Genomic DNA, 22,906 nt, shown 5'->3' on the forward strand with positions numbered 1-22,906 from the left:
CGGCCCGGGGTCCGGCGGCGAGGCGCCCCCCAGCACGGGCAGCGAGAGCGACTGGAGCCCGCGGCCCGGCGGCGAGCACTGCTGCGAGGGCTGCGACGCGTCGGGCTACAGCTCGTCGTGCTACAGCCCCTCGTGCTACAGCAGCTCCTGCTACAGCCCCTCGTGCTACAGCCCCTCGTGCCACCCAGGCGGCCACCGCTTCGCCAGCCACGCCCGCTTCTCCTCGGTGGACAGCGCCAAGGTCTCCGAGAGCACCGTGTTCTCCTCGCAGGAGGACGACGACGAGGAGAACAGCGCCTTCGAGTCCGTGCCGGACTCGGTGCAGAGCCCTGAGCTGGACCCCGACGCCCCCAACGGCCCAGGCCAGTGGCCGGACGAGCTGGCTGGCCCCGGCGCCCGAACCGCGGATGGGCTGGAGTCCCCGGTGGCAGGGCCAAGCCACCGCAGAGAAGGTTAGCCCTTAGAGCCGCCAAGGGGGACCCCGCGGGTCCCACCTGCAAGAGGAAAGCACCGCAGAGGGGTGGGGTCTGGGTGACTCAGGGCCACCGGGCATGCCTGTCTTGTACACACACGTATGTGTGCATGTGTCTCTGTGTATTTATGTAACGTTGACTGTAGCTAGCCGGCGCCCCGTCACACCCCTGATAGGCCTCAAGAATTACACGGAGTCGAATGGGAAGGTGTACATGTTTGTGTGTTTTTCTGGTGGTTTTAACTAATCCGCAGGGCCCGTTAGGGTGCCTTGCAACCCTATTAGTCAAGTATCTGACCTCGTCTCAGGAATGGCCCGGTTTGGTCGGCCAACTCTCCCTGCTGGGTTCGTTGTTTATTATTTTGTTTTGTGTGATGGAAGAAAAGAATGCCGCCCGTTCCTAAATCACTTTCCTTCAAAAGTGCCAGCTTCAATTTAAGATGTGTTCTGTATTTTAACCAGCCTTTCTTCTTAAGCGTGCGTGTGGATGCCTACATTAAATTGATTTGTATTTCTTTAGCCAGGCCTGGGAATCATTTTCCAGTCAAGTGACAGGGAGAGAAGGGGGCGGGGCCCCAGGGGGGAAGGTAAGAAAAGCCACATCATTTTATGAACAAGTCCAATCATTTGCAAGAAGAAAATAGCCCCCCGAATCATGTGTTGTCCCACTGTATAAGTTTACATCCAAACAAAATGTCATGGTATTATCTTTAGATTGTAAGCTCACTGAGGGCCAGAAGTGTGTTGTGTTTTTGTTTTGTTTTTATGTTTTAATTCTCAGCACTTACATACCTGGCACCTACACAGTTTTTGAACTGGAACTAAAGAGAACATTAAAAAAAAAAGGCTTTAAAAATACTTAACCTTGGCCAATGTGACATTTTAGACGCAGGAGAAAAGATAGCGATAGTGGTTATGGATGGGTACCCAAGAGGAGTAAAACTGGGACGGAAAAGTCCCTTGGTCTAAGCGTGTTTTGAGCACCTTCTTTGCTCTTGTCAGATGAGGTACAGCACGCAAAGGAAGACACGGCTAAATCAAGCATCTGTTCTTGCCCAAACCAAAGGCTAGTTGTTTTTTGTGGGGTTTTGTGTTTTTCACTTTGTCACTTGTGGGCACTGAGGAACAGGCAGCAGCCCTGATTTGCAGCTTGCTAACCTGTGGTTAGGTCTTGGGCGATAGCCACCAGGTTGTTGGTACAAACCCACGGTCACTCTGCGGGAGGAAGATGAAGCTGTCTGCCACCCCAAAGCTCCTGGGTCTCAGAAGCCCACTATGGGATTGCTAGGAGGTGTGATCTATTGATGGAGATGGATTTTTGTTTTGTTTTCCACTGGGCAGCCAAGTGGGTAGAGCCCACACGTGATTAATTGAACATATATAAAAGTGTATTTGACAAACCTGGAGATGGTTTGTGCCCTTACGGAGGTGGCAGTTCAGTAGAGAGTAGCAGGAATGAGATTGAGGCTCAGAGTGGGAGTCGGTATGCAGATTTCTAAGTTCCTGCATTCTGTAGGCTGCAAACACAGAAATAGTTAACACATGCCTACATGCTTGACTCTGGTGGTTAACAATGGGAAACAAGAAAAATTCTGGCAGAGCATGGCGTTCATTTAGACCAGCCACCTGTGCGCCCAGGACCTCACAGGTACTTTTTTTTACCTGCCGCAGTGATGGGTTGCTGAGCTCATAGGGAATGTGTTGTGGATTCATCCTTCACTTAGCGCCAGGATTTCTAATAGCATTGACTCAAAAGAAAGCAGGGCTTCGACATAACCATCCTGATAGATGCTTATGTGGGTGTCCTCTTCTTCTGAAATCTATGCCCCCCACCCCCAACTCCTTATTGTGACTTCTTTAAATTGGGAGTTTTTTCCCTATTTAAACTGGGCTAGGTTAACAAAGGTAGACTCCTTGTATGCACGCCCACATAGAAATATGTCATCAGCGATTTATGCAAGAAGCCTTTGTTACCCATCGTTTGCTCCCCTTCCCTGTCTATAGCCCTCCTCTGTTTAATCTCAAATTAAAATAGTTTTGGGCTTCTTTTTTTTAAAATCCTAAAAGTCTAATGAGAACAGTATAATGATGTTGTGGTTATGAGATCAGTCCTCCCATTCCCTACCAATGATACCTTAGCTCAGTTCCCTGATGCCTTTTGTGCCTCAGTTTCCTCATGTATCAAATAATTAGTATTGTAGAACTTACCTCACAAGTTATTGGAAGGGTTACATGAGATAAGATCAATAAAGCATTCTGCCTCTCGCCTCCTGAGCCCCCAAGCTCTGTTAGCTGATGCACTTTTGTTTTACTGGGTTTTTCCAGGCAGATAAGCACTGAGGCTGACTTTTAAGGAAATCATCCAAAGCAATCGTTTGAATTTACATTTTCCTGCACTGCGCTGTTCAAGGAGAAAAAAAAACTTGATATCATTAGATGTCAATCACTTTGCTTTAAGACGGTCTAGCTGACCTGTCCTTCTTGCTCGGAAATTTGATCTATTCTCTATAAGCAGAACAGAACCTAAAAGACCCTCCCATATGTTGAGCCTGAGGAATAAGTTTCCTTCTCAAATGTTCTTGCCGGTGTGAACACCTGCTTTGTGTCTGTGGCAAGGGGTGCTTTTGTGGGACAGTGTCTTTTCGCCGAACCCGCTTGCTTGCATGCTCCATCCATTCAGGTGGCTGAGGTGTGTCGGTCACATCATTGCCTTGGCTTGGGTTTCAAAAGTAGGTGGGGTCTGCTCTATTAACCCCGAGCAAATGACAATATTGTTTTCATTAGCTTGAAGGAGTAATTTACCTGATTAGTTGAATTCATTACCACGAGGTAAGTTTGGTCTTTAAAAAAATAATAATAATAAATGCAGCAGCTGGTGACATAACAACTGAACCATGTTTGGGTTTTGTTTTCATTTCTGATACTAAACACTTCTCAAAACAAACATGAGAGGGCTCTCTTAAGCAAGGTTGGAAGCAGAAGTCTGTCTACAATGAGCTGAGGGTATGACAGGTAGCTTCCTTAATTTTCATTCGGGTCTCAGAGAACCCCAAGGATTTGAGGGGGCACCTAAATGTTCACACAAGAAGTTATAATATTTCACATTCCACATTCCACTTGTTAGTCAGCATTAAGAAATAAACTGCCAAATTAAACCCATCACGCTCTCTTCCTTATTAATTTATTTTTATTTCTCATCAGTTCCATGGCTCTAGAATCTGACTCTGAGACAGAGTAAGAAGAAATCATCTTTTCCCTATTCTATTCTAGGGAAAATTCTTAATTTGTGATCCTACAAAGATAGAAACCACTGCTTTGTGCAATTCCTTTCATTTTTGACCCAAGGGAAGTTGTACCACGTACTTATAGCACTCATAGAAATATAGGCAAGAGAGAAGGCCTTCTTATTGGCCAGTGACCAGTAGGGGCTATTGCAAGGAAACAGGGATCATGAGAGGCTAGGAGGAAACCCACCAGTCTGTCTGGAGTCTCGTAGGCAGCCTGGACCTGTAACTACTCCAAAACGATGATCTCGGATTGTGTGACCCAAAGACCTAGCTAGGGCCTGGCCCTCCAGCCACAGAGCTCCCTTACACACACACACACACACACACACAGTATTTTCTTCCCAGGGCCAAGGGACACCATAAAATAAGAACACCCTTTTAGAACAGGGTTCTAGTTCAATGTAAGTCTGGCACAGGATTGAAAATGTTTCCTTCTGTTATATGAGGTAGCCAGGAGAGTGGACTGGAAAACAGGGTAATAATGTGAGTCATGTCTTCTGTGAATATAAGATCCATTTCAAAAATGTCCCTATGTCTGTTTCTTCCTCCTTCTATTCCATTTCTGTGTTTCAAGCTTTCCTCCTCGATCTACTTTCTTTGTCTCTTGTCCTTTCTTTTCGGCTTGTCTGATTAAATCCTCCTCAAAGGGGACAGTCACTCTGTCTGATAACACCTTGGATTCCCACCCCAACCCCTGGCCTCCACATTGCAGGTTTTTGATAGCCTGAGCATACCAGCTCCTTAACTCCCATCTCGGAAAGGCACCAATCAAAAGTTTCATTACAAATGAAAATCTGCAAGCCCTCTTGGCAGCCCTCTTGTGAAACTTAACCAAATCAGGAGCTGTAATTTAGTACAGTACAACCACACTGTGGTAAATCCTCTTACAGGATCTTGTCAGCATTGCCTAGGCGTGGCTGCTTCACTGGGCCAAGTCAGGCTCTGCTAGTTTTCTCGTATGTAGCTTTCTGACACCACTTTCCCATTAAGAAAACCCAGGTAGTTACAAAACCTGATACGGATCTGCATATTGGTGTCTGGGTGGTCATGAAACATTTACATTTTCTCTCTGGATTTTTTTTCCCCTTTAAATAATCCTCTCTCTTATGAGTGACCATGACTGTGGAGAATTGTTTCTTGTTGTAGTCTGTTTTACAGTCATACTTTTTTTTTTAATGAGTTGCCATAGCAATAAATGAATCTAAATGTCTTGACTATCTTGTCCATAGGTGAATGTCCTATACTCCATAATTCCCAGCCAGTCAGACAACTTCCTTCCTTGAGGCCTGAACATCATCACTACCCAACAATCGATGAGCCTCTTCCACCAAGTAAGCTTTAGTTTGTAACATCTGTGTCTTAACTCTTCCTATCGAGTCTCAACAGGTCAGTATGAATTTGTTGACAAACATCTCAACTCTTCCCCAACTCCACACCTTGCACTGTTATCTAAAACCAATACAGTGCCTGCTATGAATAGTGTCTTTTGATAAATGGTTTCAATACATGATCTTGAAGAGATAACCCAATGTCTTCCATGTCTCTCAACTTCAGAAACAGGGAGCATTTATTTGCAAGACCGACTAGCCCTTGCCAACTATAACCCTCAAGTCCTAGGTTTGACTATTTTATGTTTAGAAGTCTGTGCTTTCAGATAGAATAATCCCGTTGTTCTCCACTGGATCTGTTATGTACCAACCATCTCCATATAACAAGTTGATGTTAACCCATCAGAACACATGCACTTGCCGTTTTATCTTACTAGAGCTTGAATCCATGAGGCACAGCCCACAGGTTCCACGGGTTTCTTCTGCAGTTCTTAAAGGATGCCAAGTGAAATATCCTCTTTAGGAATAGAATTCAGTATTATGGTTCCCCCCATGACTTAGTGTGCAATAAACAGATAACTAGTTATCTAAACTTAGAAAAAGCATTTAATCTCTCAGGAACTCAAGTATTCCCATTTGTAAAATAAAACTTTATTTCACCTCCTCTGCTAAATGTTAGGTTTGGACTAAGCAATCTGAAAAATTTCTTCCAGCATTGACCTTCTCTTTCTCCATTATAATAAACGTGTAAGGAGGACCTTATACCACAGACATTATATATTCACTTAAGACGACATGCACTTATGAATTCGAGAACATCCCTGCTGTAGTTTATACTTACTTTTCAAGCAAAGGTGACCTTTCAAATTTGATAGTTTTACAACTGCAATCTTTCTAGGATGCCGGCAACCAATGGGTCTCTATAATCTTTTCCTTGTGCTTACATTAAACAGTCAGAGTTTTCAGAACAAGAAACATTTATTTCTTAATCCATCTGTTCTTGGTAATAGGACATTTTTTTGGATGAAAGCTACTCTTTTCCCTATGTAACTTTAACCTATGGAAAAACAATGAACTTCTTTAATGCATGAGATAAGTAGAAAGGACACTTTTTTCTTTATCAGGGCCATCCCCCATTCTTGAAAAAGTGTCATTTACAGATGTCTACTTAGACAAAGCTAAGGCATCACAATGTCAAATCCATTGGTAAATGAAAAAACCAGAAGCTCTAGTTTGGAATTTTGTTCATATGGCTTATAAAATGCACGAAGGTAAATTTTTTCCAAAGCAACCCAGAAAACAGGTGCACAATCTCAAATTATAGTAAGCGATGGCTTTCTGAATATTTATAAGGATATGTGAGTTACTAAGCATTACAAATACTTGACACATTGATGAAAGAGTCTTTCTCTGTGAACATTCTATCATTTTTCCTTGAGCGATTTGGAATATTGAAACCTGTGGAGAAAAACTACTATCGTTGTTGCTCCACTCTCTAAGTTTTTCTGTCCCTACCACCCCCTGAGAATTTATCAAGGTCAAGCTTTGATTTTGAAGGTGTTCTTGCTTTTTTTGTCGGCACCTGGAGGGCAGGACATGTCTTCTGCAGATCTGCAACCTCAGGGCCTGGCATCGTCCCCAGTGCATAGTAACTGTGAAACAGCTTGTTTAGTTCAACTGACTAGAATGATATTCTGCAAAGATGAGCATTCATTCTTTGTTTGATAACAATTGTGTTGCAAGCAAAATAAAAGAATGTCCAATTGCTTTTGGTAAAATCCATTTCGGATCCTTTGAAATGTCTAATTTGTCAGGTCAAAATTGATTACGTAGGAGGCCCTACTGGTATCAATGGCTAACTTGCCTAGCTCCTAACTGAGAGATTGGAGGTCAAGTCCATCCAGATAGGCCACACCTGGGGTCTTCACGAGTCAAAGAAGACTCAGCAATAGCCGTTTCAGTTTTCTGAATCGTGCACTTTTAAAAAGACATTTTACCAATGAGCTAAGATTTACAACTAGAAGCTGACAGCAGGACTATCTAAAAGTTCCCTCAATTCGTGAGGTCCATGTCCGATAAGCCATGCTATTATGTTCACAAACAGGAAGATCTATATGCACACACACCCCCAAGTGGACCAAAGACATTAAGTGTTGATTGTGTTGGTTAAAAAGAAAGAAAAAGGAGAGAGAGTTGCTATGTCATTACCTGGATGATCATTTTCAACAGAATTTTAAATATCCGGCCTGCTCCCAGAGCTACTGCCTCTCTCACGTCAAAGGCTGAGCGGTCTCCTTCCTTCCGCTTTGTTTGCTTTAGTCGAATGCATTGTGTTTCCAGCATAGCCACATCACGATGCTGTTATTTCCACCACATTTTCATATGAAGACTCTAAAAGCGTAACCTTTTTCTGGATAGTAAACCTTGCTCTTTCCTATCGTACGCTCAGAAACATAAGCATTACTTCCAGCGCTGTCCATTCGGAAGGCTTTGCCATGCATACTACTCAGCACCCTGCGTGCATCACGTAGTGCATCATCGTGCTTCCGCCTTTTACTGATAATCGGTTCAGTTTAATTTGGGAAGCAAGGAACTTATCTTTATCTTGGGCTCCCTCTACTGTTTAGGATGCTTATATTCAGCAACAAGGTATTTTTACCAGTTTATTAACAGTCGCTATTTGATGTGTTTTGTTTGGGTCAAGGGCTACTTGGCAGTAACAGCTAGGTAAATCTTTTGGAATATCTACTGTGAGGTCACAGTTTATATCAAAAAGACAGTTTCCGTCCCTCAATATCAAATCCTTCCATTGAGAGAAAGGGACATAAATTAGGATTGCTAAGAACTAAACAAGGTCATCTAGAGTTGCTCATCAAGAGCCCTGGTGGTACAACGGGTAAGCCCTCAGCCACTAACTGAAAGGTCTGTCATTTGAGTCGACCCAGAGGCATCTCAGGAAAAAGACCTGAGGCTCTGTTCCCTACATATAAGAGCCTAGCCATCCCCATAGTACAGTTTGACCCTGTCAGATGAGGTTGTCACTAGTCAAAAAGCCGCGGGATGGCACCTAACAACAATGATGGTGTTCGTACAGTGTGTCAGAAAGCTGGGTTTGAATCCCATGAGTACTGTTAGTCCCTCCCTAGAACCTACTCCCCTCAATTAGACGCAGCAAACGGGATTCTCCTGCTGCACAAGGGCAGCTCCTGCTGGAGGACTTCCCCAGAGTTCAGCGGCCACTCTAGCAGTCACTAAAATGGGCAGCTACAGTGTACATTTTTTAAGAAAGAAAAAAATAAATCAACACCAGACTTTCTCTTAAGAAATCATAACAATTCTAATGTAGGTCCTATTCAAGGAACCGCAATTCATGTTTGAAATGACCTACTAGATCACCTGCGTTCAGTAAGGTTTTTTTAAGGTGACTGGTCTCAAACCCATCCTTCAGAAGGCATGGCGGGTAATTTGGCTGGTATCCAAAGGCAACAACTAACCTAAAAGGCCCTCCTCGGGGACTGGCTGCCCAGCCACGGTTCTGGCTGCAGCAGGCCCCTTCTTCCCTCCCTCAGGATCAGAGGGAGCCATAGGTGAGTTCTACCTGCAGAAGACCTGGAATGATGTCTATTGAACATAGGTCCATCGTTTGTCCTTGATTTTTACCCCCCTTTTTATTCCGAACCAGACTGGGAAGCTCGAATTGACAGCCATGGGCGGGTCTTTTATGTGGACCACGTGAACCGCACGACTACCTGGCAGCGTCCTACAGCGGCAGCCACGCCTGACGGGATGCGGAGATCAGGGTCCATCCAGCAGATGGAGCAACTCAACAGGCGGTTGGTGATCAGTGTGCAATGAGTTCTATGAACCACAGTGAGAAGGGAATGAAAATATAGAAATGTCCTCTTACAGTCTCATGTCCAGATTGTATAAAGAGACTTGAAAGGGGCTACCTTCAAAAAACCCTGTTGATTGAAGGTGCTTGGATTGGTAAAGTTAGACTTTGCTGGCTGGAGAAAAGCTTAGCTTAAAAGGCCATTGAAGGATAAGAAGCCCTGTGTCCTTAACAGCCCAGGCTCAAACACAGGATTCCTTAACCGAGGGCTCATCGGGCTCCAGGGTGCTCACTGATGGTGCCAGTGCTCCATCAACTCTCCAGAGACTATATGCAAAATTATATACGGATGCACATTTTTTCCTTAAGACCAGCCCATTTTCATCCTCAGATTATTACTGAGCTCAAAGCATGAACAGTTAAGAATGTTGAAGATGTCAATTCTATACGAATACTAAAAGCTGCTTGGAGAAAAATGATCACAAATCACCATCTATCCTGACCCCCAAATTGTTATATGCTAAGAAACAATCATTTTCTAAACATTTCATTTTAGAAAACGAAATGTTTAAAAATTATTCTCAGAAAATTGGTTTGTCTAAGCCCTAGAACCTCAATAATGAACTTGTAAAGTTGTTTTGTGTTTTTAACCTGCAGGTGAACCCAAAAATTATCTCCCAGGCTTTAAGCTTGCAGCAAACCTCACCTCCTACATCTTGCTTCTTTAAGGCCAAGTTGATGAGTTTAAGACTCTTTCCATTGTCAGGAACGTAAACTATAGGCTTAGCTTCAATTGTAATTGCATCCACATGCCACCTTGTCTGATTGTCAGGTACTAGAAAGCTAGAGGATGAGTTGAGTGGGATTAGAATAGAAAACTGAGGGTTTGTGTGATAACACATGTCCCATGGAGTAACTGGCTCAACCAGGGAGAAGATAAATGGGCAACTTACATCCTACTAAAAACACATCAACAAAAATAAGACTGCAGGTGAAAATCACCAAAGCATTCTTTCATTGCTTGAACATTTAGAAATGTTTCCTTGCATTTTCTTCCTCAGAAATACTCAACTGCTAACCAGAAGGCCAGCAGTTCAAACCCATCCAGTGACTCCACAGGAGAAAAGATCAGTTGATCTGCTCTCATAAAGATCCCAACCCAAACACCAACCTCTGCTGTAATTGCATCAATCCCAACTCCTAGGGACCCTAAAGCATGGCATAGCACTGCCCCTTAGGTCTCTGAGACTGTACATCTTTACAGGAGCCAAGAGCCGTGTCTTTCCCCTGAAATGGCTACTAGGTTTGAGCCACTGACCTTGTAATTAACAGCCCAACACATAACCACTGCCCTACCAAACCTCCTTCCTATAAAGATTACAGGCTTGAAAACACTGTGAGGCTGTTCTACGTTGTCCTGTATGGTCACTGTGAGTTGGTACACAACAACAACAACAATCCAATGCTTAAGTAACAAGAACTGTAAATGACTGTCATTGGCAATGCAGTGCTCTGTCATCGTCCCTACAAAAACAAACCTTATTAGATGAAGAACTTGTGATAACAGATTATTAGATGTAAACACACCCAGAATCCATGGGAATCCTTTCATGGTGACTGAGACAAAACCGCTTTAACGAATAATGGAGAGGATACCGGCAAATTCATTTCCTATAGACACCAGGTTGAGATTCCATAGACAAGCTCTCTTTTGCCAGAACATATAATCTGGACTTGTTTAGCAGACTAAGAAATAGGGAAGATGATCATCAGGCTACATTTATGAGAGGTGCTGTTTAAAATCATATATACAATGTTTGAAATTAATAATTTATATATATCTGTGTGTGAGAGAGTATGTGTGTGTATAAATACACATGTAGAATCACAGGAAACACTGTGACCTAGGGCAAAAAAAGCATCCATGAAAATTCATGGTCTATCACCTACACACTGGTGGTATAATATAAAAATGGTTGTATAATACAAAAATGAGGCCAATTTCATCTTGAGCGAGACCTCTAACGAGGTTTTTCAGCCTTCGATATGTAAAATCACGTGCCCTCCAGTGGAGCTGAACATGCCAGGAGAGACTGCTAGGCTTTGCTGAAGAAGAAGTTACATTGCGGTGACCGTCTGTACATAAACAGAAAGGAGTTTAACAATTTGAGAAAGTGCTTCTTTCTTGTGAAAAATCCTACTAGGGCAAGTCAGATAACGTCTAGATAAGTATTCAAGATTTTTGATAGTTATCTTTGCTTATGACTTCGAAGCATTTAAGGTATTGCAAAGATTTGGCTTGATTGTTGCAGCCATGTTGTTGCTATTGCTGCGTGCCTCTGAGGCCCTTCTGACTCACAGGGACCTTATCCAGAGATGAAGATTTACCCGATGCAATGGGTGTGTCCTTTCATCTTTTTCCTGCTGCTTCCATGAGCAGTGATTGTGAATCCAAGCAAAATGATATTCTTGAGAGCACCATACGTGTGGAGAAGATTGACGCTATCTAATAGACCGGGTGTGAGATTTGTGTTTTCTTTACATTGAGTCGTCCTCCAAACTGAAGGATGTGGTTCTTGCTCTTCAGCAGCACTTCAGCTCACTTTCAGCAAGCCCGGCTGTGTCATCTGCCTATCAAAAGCTGTTAATAAGCCTTCCTCCAGTCCTGAGGCAATGTTCTTCTTCATATAGTCCAGCTTCTCGGAGTATTTGCTCAGCATACAGATTGCATAAGTTTGGTGAGAAGGCAATCCCGGGGTTATAGTCGCACAACTGCCTCTTGATCCATGTATAGGTTTAGCATGATCACAATGAACTGTTTGGGAATTCCCATTTTTCTCAGGGTAGGTGCCCTCAAATCCTTTAGCATTCACAGTAACCCTCTGTACATCGGGGGAAAGCACTGTCTAGTCTTGTGCCATCTGCACTTCATTACTAGGTTTGTGTCCATTGTTGCAACCACCATGTCAACCCTTCACATTGAGGGTATTTCTCCTTTTCAATGATGCTATGCTTGATCTAAGGAGCCCTAGTGGCACAGAGGTTTAATATTGGCCTAGTAACCACAAGGTCAGCAGTTTGAATCCACCAACCCTTCTTTGCAAGAAAAATGAAGGGTTTTGTTCCCATAAAGATTTATAGCATCAGCAACCCAAAGGTGCAGTACTACACTGTCCTATAGGTCCTCTGTGAGCCAGCATTGACTCAGGAGCAGTGAGTATTCTTCATCAAGCATGCTATCCTTCTCCCAGGATTGGGGACATTGCCAAAGTAGATGAGACCAAGTCTCCCCTTCCTCGATTCTAAGGAGTATTCAGGCTATTCTTTCAATCTTCTGTAGTCCGTGGTATACTTAATATTCTTCACCAAAACCTTATCTTAAATGCATTGATTCTTCTTTGTTCTTCCTTATTCATTGTCCAGTCTTCTCATGTATATAAGGCCATTGAAAATACCGTGACTCGGGTTAGGCACACCTTAGTCTTCAAAGTAACAGCTTTGCTTTTTAAGATTTTAAAGAGGTATTTTTGCAGCAAATATGCCCAATGCAATACTTGTTTTTTGACTGCTGCTTCTATGAGCATTGATTGAGAATCTAAGTAAAATTAGACCTTTAACAACTTCAATCTTCCTCCATTTATCATAATGTTGCTCATTAGTTCATTTGTGAGGATGTTGGTTTTCTTTACATTTATTTTTAATCTAAACGGAAAACTATAGTCTCTGATTTTCATCACTTAGCGCTTCGAGTCCACCTCACATTCAGCAAACAAGGTTGTGTCATCTGCATGCTACAGGTTAGTAACAAGTCTTTTTCCATCTCTGATGCTGCCTTCTTCTTCAAATCCTTCTCAGATTATTTGCTTAGCATACAGATTGAGTAAGTATAGTGAAAGGATACAACCCTGATGCCCACTTTTCCTGATTTTAAACCATTCCATGTTCCCTTACTTGTTTGAATGGTTACCTCTTGATCTATGGACAGGTTTCAAAGGAGCACAATTAAATGGAATGCTCATTCTTTGCAATGTTATCCATAGGTTGCCATGATCCACAAAGCCAAACACCACTGCATAGTCAATAAAACACTAGTACACATCTTTCTGGTATTCTTCGCTTTCAGTCAAGATCCATCTGATGTCAGAAATGAAACCTCTTGTCCCACATCCTCTAATGATTCTAGCTTGAATTTATGGTAATTCCTTGTCAATATACAGCTGCAACTATTTTTTAAATTACCTCCAGCACAATTTTATTTGCATGTGATATTAATGATATTGTTTGGTAAGTTTTGTATCCGTTGGTTCACCTACCTTTGCAATGGGCATGGATAGAAATTTCTTCCCATCAGTTAGCCAGATAGCTATCTTCCAGATTTCTGGGGGTAAGTGAGAGAGTTATATTACCAGGGTCAATTTTAGGGTTTTTTGTTTGTTTGTTTTGATTTTAACAAATCACTTTATTGGGGGCTCTTACAGCTCTTATAAGAACCCAAATATCATGTATCAAGCACATTTGTACATAGGTTGCCATCTTCATTTTCAAAACATTTTCTTTCTATTTGAGCCCTTAGTATCAGCTCATCTTTTTTCTTCTCCCTCCCCCATCCTCCCATCCTCGTGACCCTTGATCATTTATAAATTATTTGTATTTTCATATTTTACGCCATCCTCTGTCTCCCTCACCCACATTTCTGTCGTTTGTCCCCCTGAGGGGGGTGGGTAGGGATAAGGGGGGTTTACGTCAATCATTTCAATTGGTTCCCCCTTTCTCCCCCTTCTCCTCCCACCTTCCCCCTACTCTCATGGTATTACTACTCTCATTATTGTTCCTGAGGGTTTTTTCTGTACTGGATTCCATGTGTCGAGAGCTCTTATCTGCACCAGTGTACATGCTCTGGTCTCACTGGATTTGTTAGTTAGAACTGGGGTCATGATAGTGGGGGCACCATTAAAGAACTAGAGCAATGTTGTGTGTTCCTTCGGTGCTGTACAGCACCTGGCAGGTTTGTTGTGACCCTTCTGTGAGGGATGTCCCATTGTCTGGACATGGGCTTTGGGTCTCCATTCCATACCCCCTTGTTCGCATCGAAATGGTGGTTTGTTTTGGGTCTTCTGATGCCTGATACCTGACCCGTCGATACCTCATGATCACACAGGTTAGTGTGCTTCTTCCATGTGGGCTTTGTTGCTTCTCTGCTAGACGGCCACTTGTTTAACTTCAAGTCTTTAAGACCCCAGACACTATATCTTGTAATAGCTGGGCACCATCAGCTTTCTTTACCACATTAGCTTATGCAGCCATTTGTCTTCAGTGATCGTGTCAGAAAGGTGGGCATCACAGAATGCCAGGTTATTAGAACAAAGTGTTCTTGCATTAAGGGAGGACTTAAATAGAGGCCCAATGTCTGTCTGCAACCTTAGTACTTAACCTTTAACTATATGTACATAAACCCATATCCCTATCACTATATATTAATATATTTATGCATGTACATGCCTATGTTTATACCTCTATAAACGCCTTTTGCCTCCTAGTTCTTTCCTCTAGTTCCTTTTACTTTCCTCCTGTTACACTATCATGTTCGACCTCCATTCGGCTCTATGTACTTCCTCTCAGCTACACTGCACTTCATCAAACCCCACCAGTCATTCTATACCATCCTCACCATCGATTTTAGATCTCCTGTTGTTCCCTTGTCCCTGGGTTTGTTGGCTCCCCCCTCCCTTTCCACCACCTCCTCCTCTCCCCTGACCCCCTGGAACCATCGGTCCCGTTGTTTTCTCCTCAGGGTTATTTATCCTGCCTATCTTAAATAGGTAGACATGAAAAAAAGAAAGAAAAAAATAGTAGCCTATGAATAGTTTCAGGCCGGTCTGCTGACCCTTGTGAATGTTTTCCGATGGGGTCTGCTGCAGCCCCAGCCCTGCCCCCGAGTCTGACGTCTATGTTCAGAATACCTTGGGGAGTCTGTTGCTTTGCTTCCCTTGCTGCTCTGTTGCACTCCCTTTGTGTGACACCCCGGTGTGGGCTGGTCAGAGGGGACACAATCCCCCCACTGTGTCTCTGGTGGTGGTGTTGCCCCCTGGAGCACTGTGGGTCAGTCAGGGGCCATCCAGGGGACATCGTGTCTCATGGTGAGGTCGACTCTAAGGTTCTCTCTGTGCATTGGCCGCTCTGAGCGGGCATGTTGGCCTTAAAGCTTGGTGGGCCAGGCTGCTGTTCTCTTTCGCTCGCTCTCTCTCTCCTCTCTGTTCCCCCCAGGGTCAATTTTCAATAGTCTACCATTAACAGAAGATAACTACAATAAGCATGGTCTCAAAACCCTACAGAATAATATTTTTGTCTTGCATGAAAGAATTTTTTTAATTAGAAGTGAATGGTTAAGAACAAAACATTTGTCTGCACGAGAAGCCCACCAACAAGTGCAAAGTGAGCCCCAGCAGGGTGTGAGCGAGTGTGGAGGGTGGCAGTGACCATGTTAAAACCCAGTCACTTCCTGAACACAGAACACTGTCAAGCTTTTACGGTTGTGCAACAAGTTCCCATTACAGAGCAGTTCCTCATGCAGACGTCCACTTGGTATCTGTCACCTCATTATTCAGACTTAACAAGGAACACCACATGCTCTGTGAACTAACCTGCCCACCCACCCCCACCCACACCCCTGCCAACAATTTTCCACACCATCACCGTTTCTTCCTCTATCATTCTGGGATAGTCTGGTTTTCAGTTGTTTTAGTTCCCAAGGGATAGCGTAACAAACTATCCAAACAAGGGGGCGGGGAGGGGCTTAAAAGAACAGAAAAATTTCATTTTACACCTCTGGAGTCTACAATTCAAATTAGTATTCATCGTGTTGATTTCTTGTCTGAGGGTTCAAAGCGGCTTCGTACATCTCCTGCAGGGGGCTGTCAGCAATTCTCCCTGTCCCTTACGAGGCCGCTGACTTTGCCTTCAGTATAACATGACCGTTCGCCATTTGTCTATATTTGCATTCTCATCTTTTATAAGATACTTCTCCAATGGGATTAGGACCCATCCCACACCCTCTATAACATCCTCTAGTATAATTCATAACTTCTTACATAGTATCATACTATCTTTTCCAACTCCTCCTCTCCACAAACCCAAGGCTTAGTATTATGCCAGTTCAAATAGGACTCAGTACAAAATTGTTTCCAAAATTAACTCTGATGTTTTCAGAATGACCAGAATTCATTAAGCATGTTTTCACAAATAATTATCCAGCAAGCAGAAAATGTAATAGATATTGTTATTATCAATGATCAACTGAAGTTAGATTTTTTAAATGAATTCGTTCCATCGTGAGTGTGCATTCGAAGGTAAATGTCATATCCTCTTGTCTTCAATCCGAAAGACCAACAATGGGCTTGTTGCTGCTGTTGATGTTGCCAGTCACCGTCCAGCTGTCGGCTCCGACGCAGCGCCACCTTACGTGTCACAGAAGGAAGTGCCTGGTTCTGTGCCTTCTTCAGACTGAGGGCCAGGTGACAGTCCATTGCGATACCGACTGTGGCAGTACACCTCAATGCAGGTCCTCTTCACTTTTACCGACCTGCTTCACCAAACGTGCTATTATTCCTTCATCGTGACCGGTCTTTCTTGATGATGTGCTCACAGTAAGAGACCCCAAGTCTCTCTACCCTTGTTTCTCAAGAGTATTGGGCTGCATTTCTTCTAAGATTGATTTGTCTGTTTTGTTTTGGGAAGTCCAAGGCATATTCAGCCTTCTTTGTCAATACTACAGTTCAAATGCATGTTTTCTTCTTCTGTCTTTTTTCTTCACGATCCAGCTTTTTCATCCATATGAGGCCATGGGAAAGACCATGTCAGCCCTTGGCCATCAAAGTAACTTCTTTGCTCGCTGGAACTTTAAAGCAGCCTTTTGCTTGTGGCAGGTTTTCCCAGTGCAAAATGTCATTAGATGTCTCAATGCTGATTGTTGATCCAAGTAGCAGGAATCTATTGACCATTTCCATGTTTCCTTCTTTTATCACGCTGCTCTCTGTAAGCGTTAGAAAACATTTCATCGATACTTGACTGGGAGACTGGCTGGTTCACTAACTGAATAAACCCCTGGAGAAGAAAAGTACCAGAGTCTTTGCTTAAGTGCAACAGAGTCATTTATCTGCCAGCATGCTTTTAGCGTGTGATATATCCACAACTTCTGCCCGACCATATCAATTGCCTGACAAATGAAAATAAGTAGTAGAATTATTATTCTAATTTAAAGTCTTATAATATTAATGTAGATGTTGGTCTTAGACGTATCCCCATTTCACTCAATCCAGGGCACAGTCTCCTTAGTATGATTAATTGCTGTTTGTGTTGATTTTAAAAAGACTACCATGTGATGATTGCTCTAAAAATGAAGTGTACCAAAAAGAAATTGCCGTACTTAAACCCACCCAAGTTCAACAAAACAAAGAAGTCACTTTTCTTGCTAGATGCTTTACCTACCTGTGGGAATTTTAAAACATTTTTTTCCCCTGACATTCAAGACAATTCTCAATTCTTTACAGATTTCTTGACCTATTTGATTCAGAGGCTAACCCCCAAAGTAGTGAACAAGCCACAGTTAACTCATGTCTTTACATTTTCTGATTCATAGGTATCAAAATATCCAACGAACCATTGCCACAGAGAGGTCTGAGGAAGATTCTGGAAGCCAAAGTTGTGAGCAAGTCCCAGCAGGAGGAGGCGGAGGTGGCGGCGCTGGAAGTGACTCTGAGGCTGAATCTTCTCAGTCAACCTTGGGTACTGGAGGAAGGAAGGGTCCCCAGATAGCACCCCAGATGGATGAATGAAATCACGAATGCCCCTCCCTCTGCTTCATGGGATAGGCCTGCAGTCAAGAGTAAAGAGAGCAATGGAATGGACATAGGACCAAAGCGTAGAGAGAGAGGCAAGACCCTACCAGGGATAAGCACAAAGATCACTGTGTCCCATCAGAGTTAGGAAGCGACTGCCATGGCTTTACGAGTCTGTCGACAGAGACATAAATGAATTCGGGGGACTTGGACTCGGTTTACCTCAGTACTTAGCATCAAGGCAACTTTCTGTGACTTCTAATTTCTTGCTAATTATATATATTTGTTGTGTCTTACAGATTTTCGACTTTTAAACAAAAGACACACAAAGAAGTCAATGACTGCTTTCAAAGGCACTACATGACCACACTAGGAATAATTACTTGTTTGTTTTTAGAATAAAATATAACCTCCCCTAAAGGAATAGCAATGAGCCCTGGTGGCACTTTGAGTCATTCAAACCCAACAGTTGGTCCCATCAGAAAAGAGAGGCAACCTGCTTCTGTAAAGACTGACAGTATTGGAAACCTCGTCCGGGGTCGCTCGAGTTGGAATCACCTCTATGGAAGGTGTTTGAATTTGGGCTGGGCTTTGAGGGAACAACCTTGTAGGGAAGCAGGTTTGCCAAGACTGGTGCCTATCTATACCATCTGAGGCCAATTCTTGGTCAAGCACAGTAGGCTTGCACCAAGGGACTGGTCAGGAGGGTGCAAACCAGTAAGCCTACTGTGCTTGACCAAGAAATAAGGTGAGGATATTCCAATGATAGAGGACACTTGCTTCCTGTTTTTTGCCAGTATTGATATAAAATGATCACTGTGATATCATAGTCATTCACTTTATTTGTAAATTTACTTAACTGGCATCAGACTTCAAAGCACAAAGACAGAGTCTAAGCAAAAAGGCACTGTGATTTTCTTTTTAGCAGGCCTTAGCTATCTGTGATAATGCAGGATATTGGACATGCCCATGTAATTTTTCAAGCATACATGCACATTACTACCAATAATCTCTTACTTCTACTCTATTTCAGTAGGACCCACTAAGTAACTAAACTTACTAGTTTAGGTTTTACTCTTAGTCATTTCTTTGTTCTATTTTGAGAGAGCTACAAGGGAGCTAAAAGGAGTTCTTGTGAAAATGAAATTAAAATATAATGAAATTATGGAATTTCATCACAAACCTCGAAGCCCTTTCATATGTTGGTCAAAAATAAGCATCTTTTTTTTTCTATCAAGGAATCCTTGGGTGATGCAAATGATTAATCTCGGGGTACTAAACAAAAGGTTGGTAGTTTGAATTCACTCAGAGATACCCAAGAAGAAAGGCCTGGCAATCCACGTCCTAAAAATTATAGTTATTAGAAACCCAAGGCTCTGACATGTAATTGAAGTCAACTCTACAACAAATGGCTTGGTTTGGGGTTTATTTCCCACATCATTCAGCAAGTTGGCTATTTGAGCTGAGCTCAACTGGGCATTTCCTCTGGACTCTGCCACCTCACACATTTGTCTTGGATCAGCTATGAAATGGGCTGTGGGCTGACTGATCCCTACTCGTGCGGCTTGTCAGCTTCCAGCAAGCTAGCCCAAGCTTTCTCCTGGTGGTAGCAGGTCCCAAGGAGTGGGTGAAAACACACAAACACCCACAGCCTAGGCCGGGACCTGACTCGTGCTATATTCTATTGATTCGAGCAAGGCACAGGTCAGCCAATTCAAAGTCACCTGGCAAATAGATTTGGATACATAGAGGGGAAGAATGGTAACCATTTGTGCAAAAAAAAAAAAAAAAATCCACCCTAGGTATGATTAGTCAACATTAGCAACTTGTCGAGACAAGAAGAAAATGGTCTTAGGATGGAGTTGTTTATAGGTGCTGTCGGGTTCATTCCAACTCATGGCGACACTGGGCCATCCTCACAGTCATTTTATGCTGAAGCCTAACTGAAGTTATGCCAAGACACACTTCAGGAATAATTGTTCTTGAAACGGACACACCGTAAAGTTACACGGCACCTGTCCCTTTGATAACCATGGTCCGTTCTGACCATGTGTGTGAAGGCATGTGTGCCGCCCACGTGGGGAGAGCAAGCCTGTGTTTGAAAACAACGTGTTCTAATGCAGTCTGTCTTTTTGCTTTGCTTTGTCCAGATCTGAGGAGAGAAGGGTCACTTTCTCCCGTCAATTCACAAAAGATCACCTTGCTGCTGCAGTCCCCAGCTGTCAAGTTCATCACCAACCCCGAGTTCTTCACCGTTCTGCATGCCAATTATGTGAGTGCTACCAAACAGAGGGGGCCTGGCCTGCTCGCCTCCTGACCCAGAGCCCCTCTTTGCAAAGTCATATGGTAGATCAGAGAAGGGAGCATCTAACCTGGGGCAAAAAAGGGAAAAGAAAGGGCAGCTTGGTCTACTCGTTACTCTATCTGTGACTTCCCTAAAAAAAAAACTTTAAAAGGCTGGATTGTTTTGTTTTTGTTAGGCGCAAATGAGTGAATGTCAGGGAAAAGGTTTTGGAGACAAATATGTGTGTTCTTTTGATTGAAACGTATTAAAGGAACAAGATTAATAGGTTGTCATATTCTTTTCAGTCTGATCCACTTCCCAAAATAACTTTCACTCTGACATTTAAAAAATTAATTTCTCCTAGAAAAATAGCCACGTTTTCTCTTCAATTAAATCGTTTCTCCACTATCGAGATTAAGTCACGTTTTATTTGATGTCACACGTGTCACTTTTTGGGTTCTGGCTCGGGTTTGGGTTTCATTTCCCTCTTTGGCAGTTTCCAAGAAAGCAATAGCATGGTCTTGCGGCATTCATTCATTCTTCCCTTCGACAAACATTTTCTGCAGTTCGAGCACAGGCCTAAATGCCAGGCCCATAAACACAGATCAGTGTAGGAGCCTCTCATTCTGCAGAGCAACAAATAAGCAGCTCAGTCCAACTTGATAGGGCAGAGCCTGAGTGAACTGATGTAGGAACGGAATATGGGGGAAACGTAAAGTCTTAACACCCAGGGGAAGGAAACAAAGGCAGATACAGGAAGGGAGAGAAATCCGCAGGATTGAGTCTGTAAGGTTGAGCATGGGTGGAGACGAAGTTCCAGGTGGAAGAATGGACATGTTTTAAGCTGTGAGGAGTCCTGTGTGGCTGGAGGATGGGTGATGGTCACGCTGGGTGGAGGGCTGGCGGAGTAAGGAGCAAGGTCATAATGAGGAGTCTGGATATGCTTCCATAAGTAACAGGGAACCAGCAAGCACGTGAGGCATTGCCCTTGCAGGTCAGGCTTATTTTAGGAAGAACTGTCTCTGACAGACGTGTGAAAGAGAAAGAAGGACTACAGGCTGGTCAACCATGCAAGTAAGAGGGGATCGAGGCAGATCTAAGGAAGAGGCTCAGAGAGAGGAGCGGAATGGCTCCATTGACGAGAGATTGCTGAGGCGGAATCCACAGTGTTTGTGACCAGGAGCAGACTACTCAGTTAGCAAGGCAGCAAGTACAGGCTAAGGGTGCTAACTTACTAAACTGTAGTGATGTTATTCACTTCAGATTACAAAAAAAAACAACAAAAAACACACCAATAGGCCTGTGTTGACTTTGCTTACTAGATACTCCATCCCAGTCAGAGACTGATTTGAAAAGAAGCTTTGATTCTACAGGAAAGTCTGTGGGGCTGGTAGAAAGATAAACGCCAGACATACCTAGAAAGAGAATGTCTGATGTGTTTAAAACAAACAACAAAAAAAGTGGAATATCCCACTATAGTTTCACAGGGAGGCACAAATAAGCCCATGCCTACCTTGCTTATGGGGTAACCCACCCCTGTTTGAGAGGACTGTGATGCAGGGCTCAAGAAAGATGCAGGCATTTCTGCTCTGGGTGCCTATGTCAGGTTGTGACTCCATCAACCAATTCCAGTGTCAGGTTGTGACTCCATCAACCAATTCCACTAGTCTGATTGGGCATGAGAAGGTTATAGGGTGGGGGAAGAAGAAGTGAGCTTGAAACAAGCTATTTGAGGAACCTCTAGATAGCCTGTGGTAAGACCTAGCGCTCTGCCTTCCAACTACACATTGATCCATTCATAAGTCTCAAGGGGGTGGCCAGAAGAACATGTGTCAATAACCTGAGCCTGGGTACCCAGGTGGGACCAGGGCCATCAAAAGCAATTGGACCAATCTCTAACTAATATAATCTATGATTTTAATACATACACATGCACATATTGTGCACACACACATGCACATGCCATGGTACACACATACTTGAATACCATAACAATGTCATTCGGGAAAAGGAGAATGGAAACCCCTGAAATTTCCTCGATTTCATCGTATCATCCCCCAACCACTCGATGACACACAGGTTCTTTAATAAGGTGGCAAGCAGGTGCCAGATCTCTGAAACCCAGCCTTTGATCCCTGGGGTCCCTTATCTTGTTTTAAGCAGAGCAGGGTCCAAGCGCAGACATCTGCAGAGGTTTCATGGAAGAAACCGTGGAGAAGAGAATGGCAGAATGTTCTGAGAGGTAGGGCCTGAAGTGAACCAGGTCCCCAGTGTCAGGCTACAGAGGAGCCAGGCAGTGGAACCGCACCCCCTCCCCCCTGTGTGTCTACAATATGTATTTATTATTAAGCAGGTTTCCACCTCAAGGACCATGGTAAATTTCTGTGTGCCAATCACATTCCACCACATTAAGCCGCTGAACCTGTACTTGATCTGTGTTTCTCTAATCTCCCCCTGCGGACCCCAACCTGCATTGAACTGTCTCAGAGTGCCTACCGAGTCTTCACCAGTAGCACCTGCTTAAAGCACATGATCCTGAAAGTCCGGAGGGATGCCCGCAACTTTGAACGCTATCAGCACAACCGAGATTTGGTGAACTTCATCAACATGTTTGCAGACACCCGGCTAGAATTGCCCCGGGGCTGGGAAATCAAAACAGACCAACAGGGAAAGGTGAGTGAAAGTGTGGCCAGGTCACCACAGAAAACCAAGGCAGCTAAACCAAGGCCTCTAAGCCGATTCTGATTCATGGCGCCTCCATGCGGTACGAAGTAGAACGGCTCCATAGGTCGGTCGCCAAGAGCTTATTGGTGGTGTTGGTTGAGTCCATTCCAATGCACAGCGACCCTGGGTACAGCAAAATGAAACT

At 43.5% G+C, this 22,906-nt stretch overlaps 1 protein-coding gene across 1 annotated transcript in view; it reads left to right on the forward strand.

Annotated features, from left to right (window-relative positions):
• Window positions 1-22,906, forward strand: part of HECW1 (HECT, C2 and WW domain containing E3 ubiquitin protein ligase 1) — a 436,908-nt gene that overhangs the window by 309,266 nt on the left and 104,736 nt on the right. Inside the window, exons 11-16 of the mRNA XM_004708163.4 lie at window positions 23-452; window positions 4,989-5,090; window positions 8,770-8,920; window positions 17,555-17,700; window positions 19,904-20,025; window positions 22,525-22,710. Of these exons, the coding sequence (XP_004708220.2) occupies window positions 23-452; window positions 4,989-5,090; window positions 8,770-8,920; window positions 17,555-17,700; window positions 19,904-20,025; window positions 22,525-22,710 (1,137 nt within the window). The remainder of the gene's footprint in view (window positions 1-22; window positions 453-4,988; window positions 5,091-8,769; window positions 8,921-17,554; window positions 17,701-19,903; window positions 20,026-22,524; window positions 22,711-22,906) is intronic.

Source organism: Echinops telfairi, unplaced genomic scaffold (genome assembly GCF_000313985.2).
Source record: "Echinops telfairi isolate 266 unplaced genomic scaffold, ASM31398v2 ScPeMD7_7;HRSCAF=31, whole genome shotgun sequence".
NCBI lineage: Eukaryota > Metazoa > Chordata > Mammalia > Afrosoricida > Tenrecidae > Echinops > Echinops telfairi.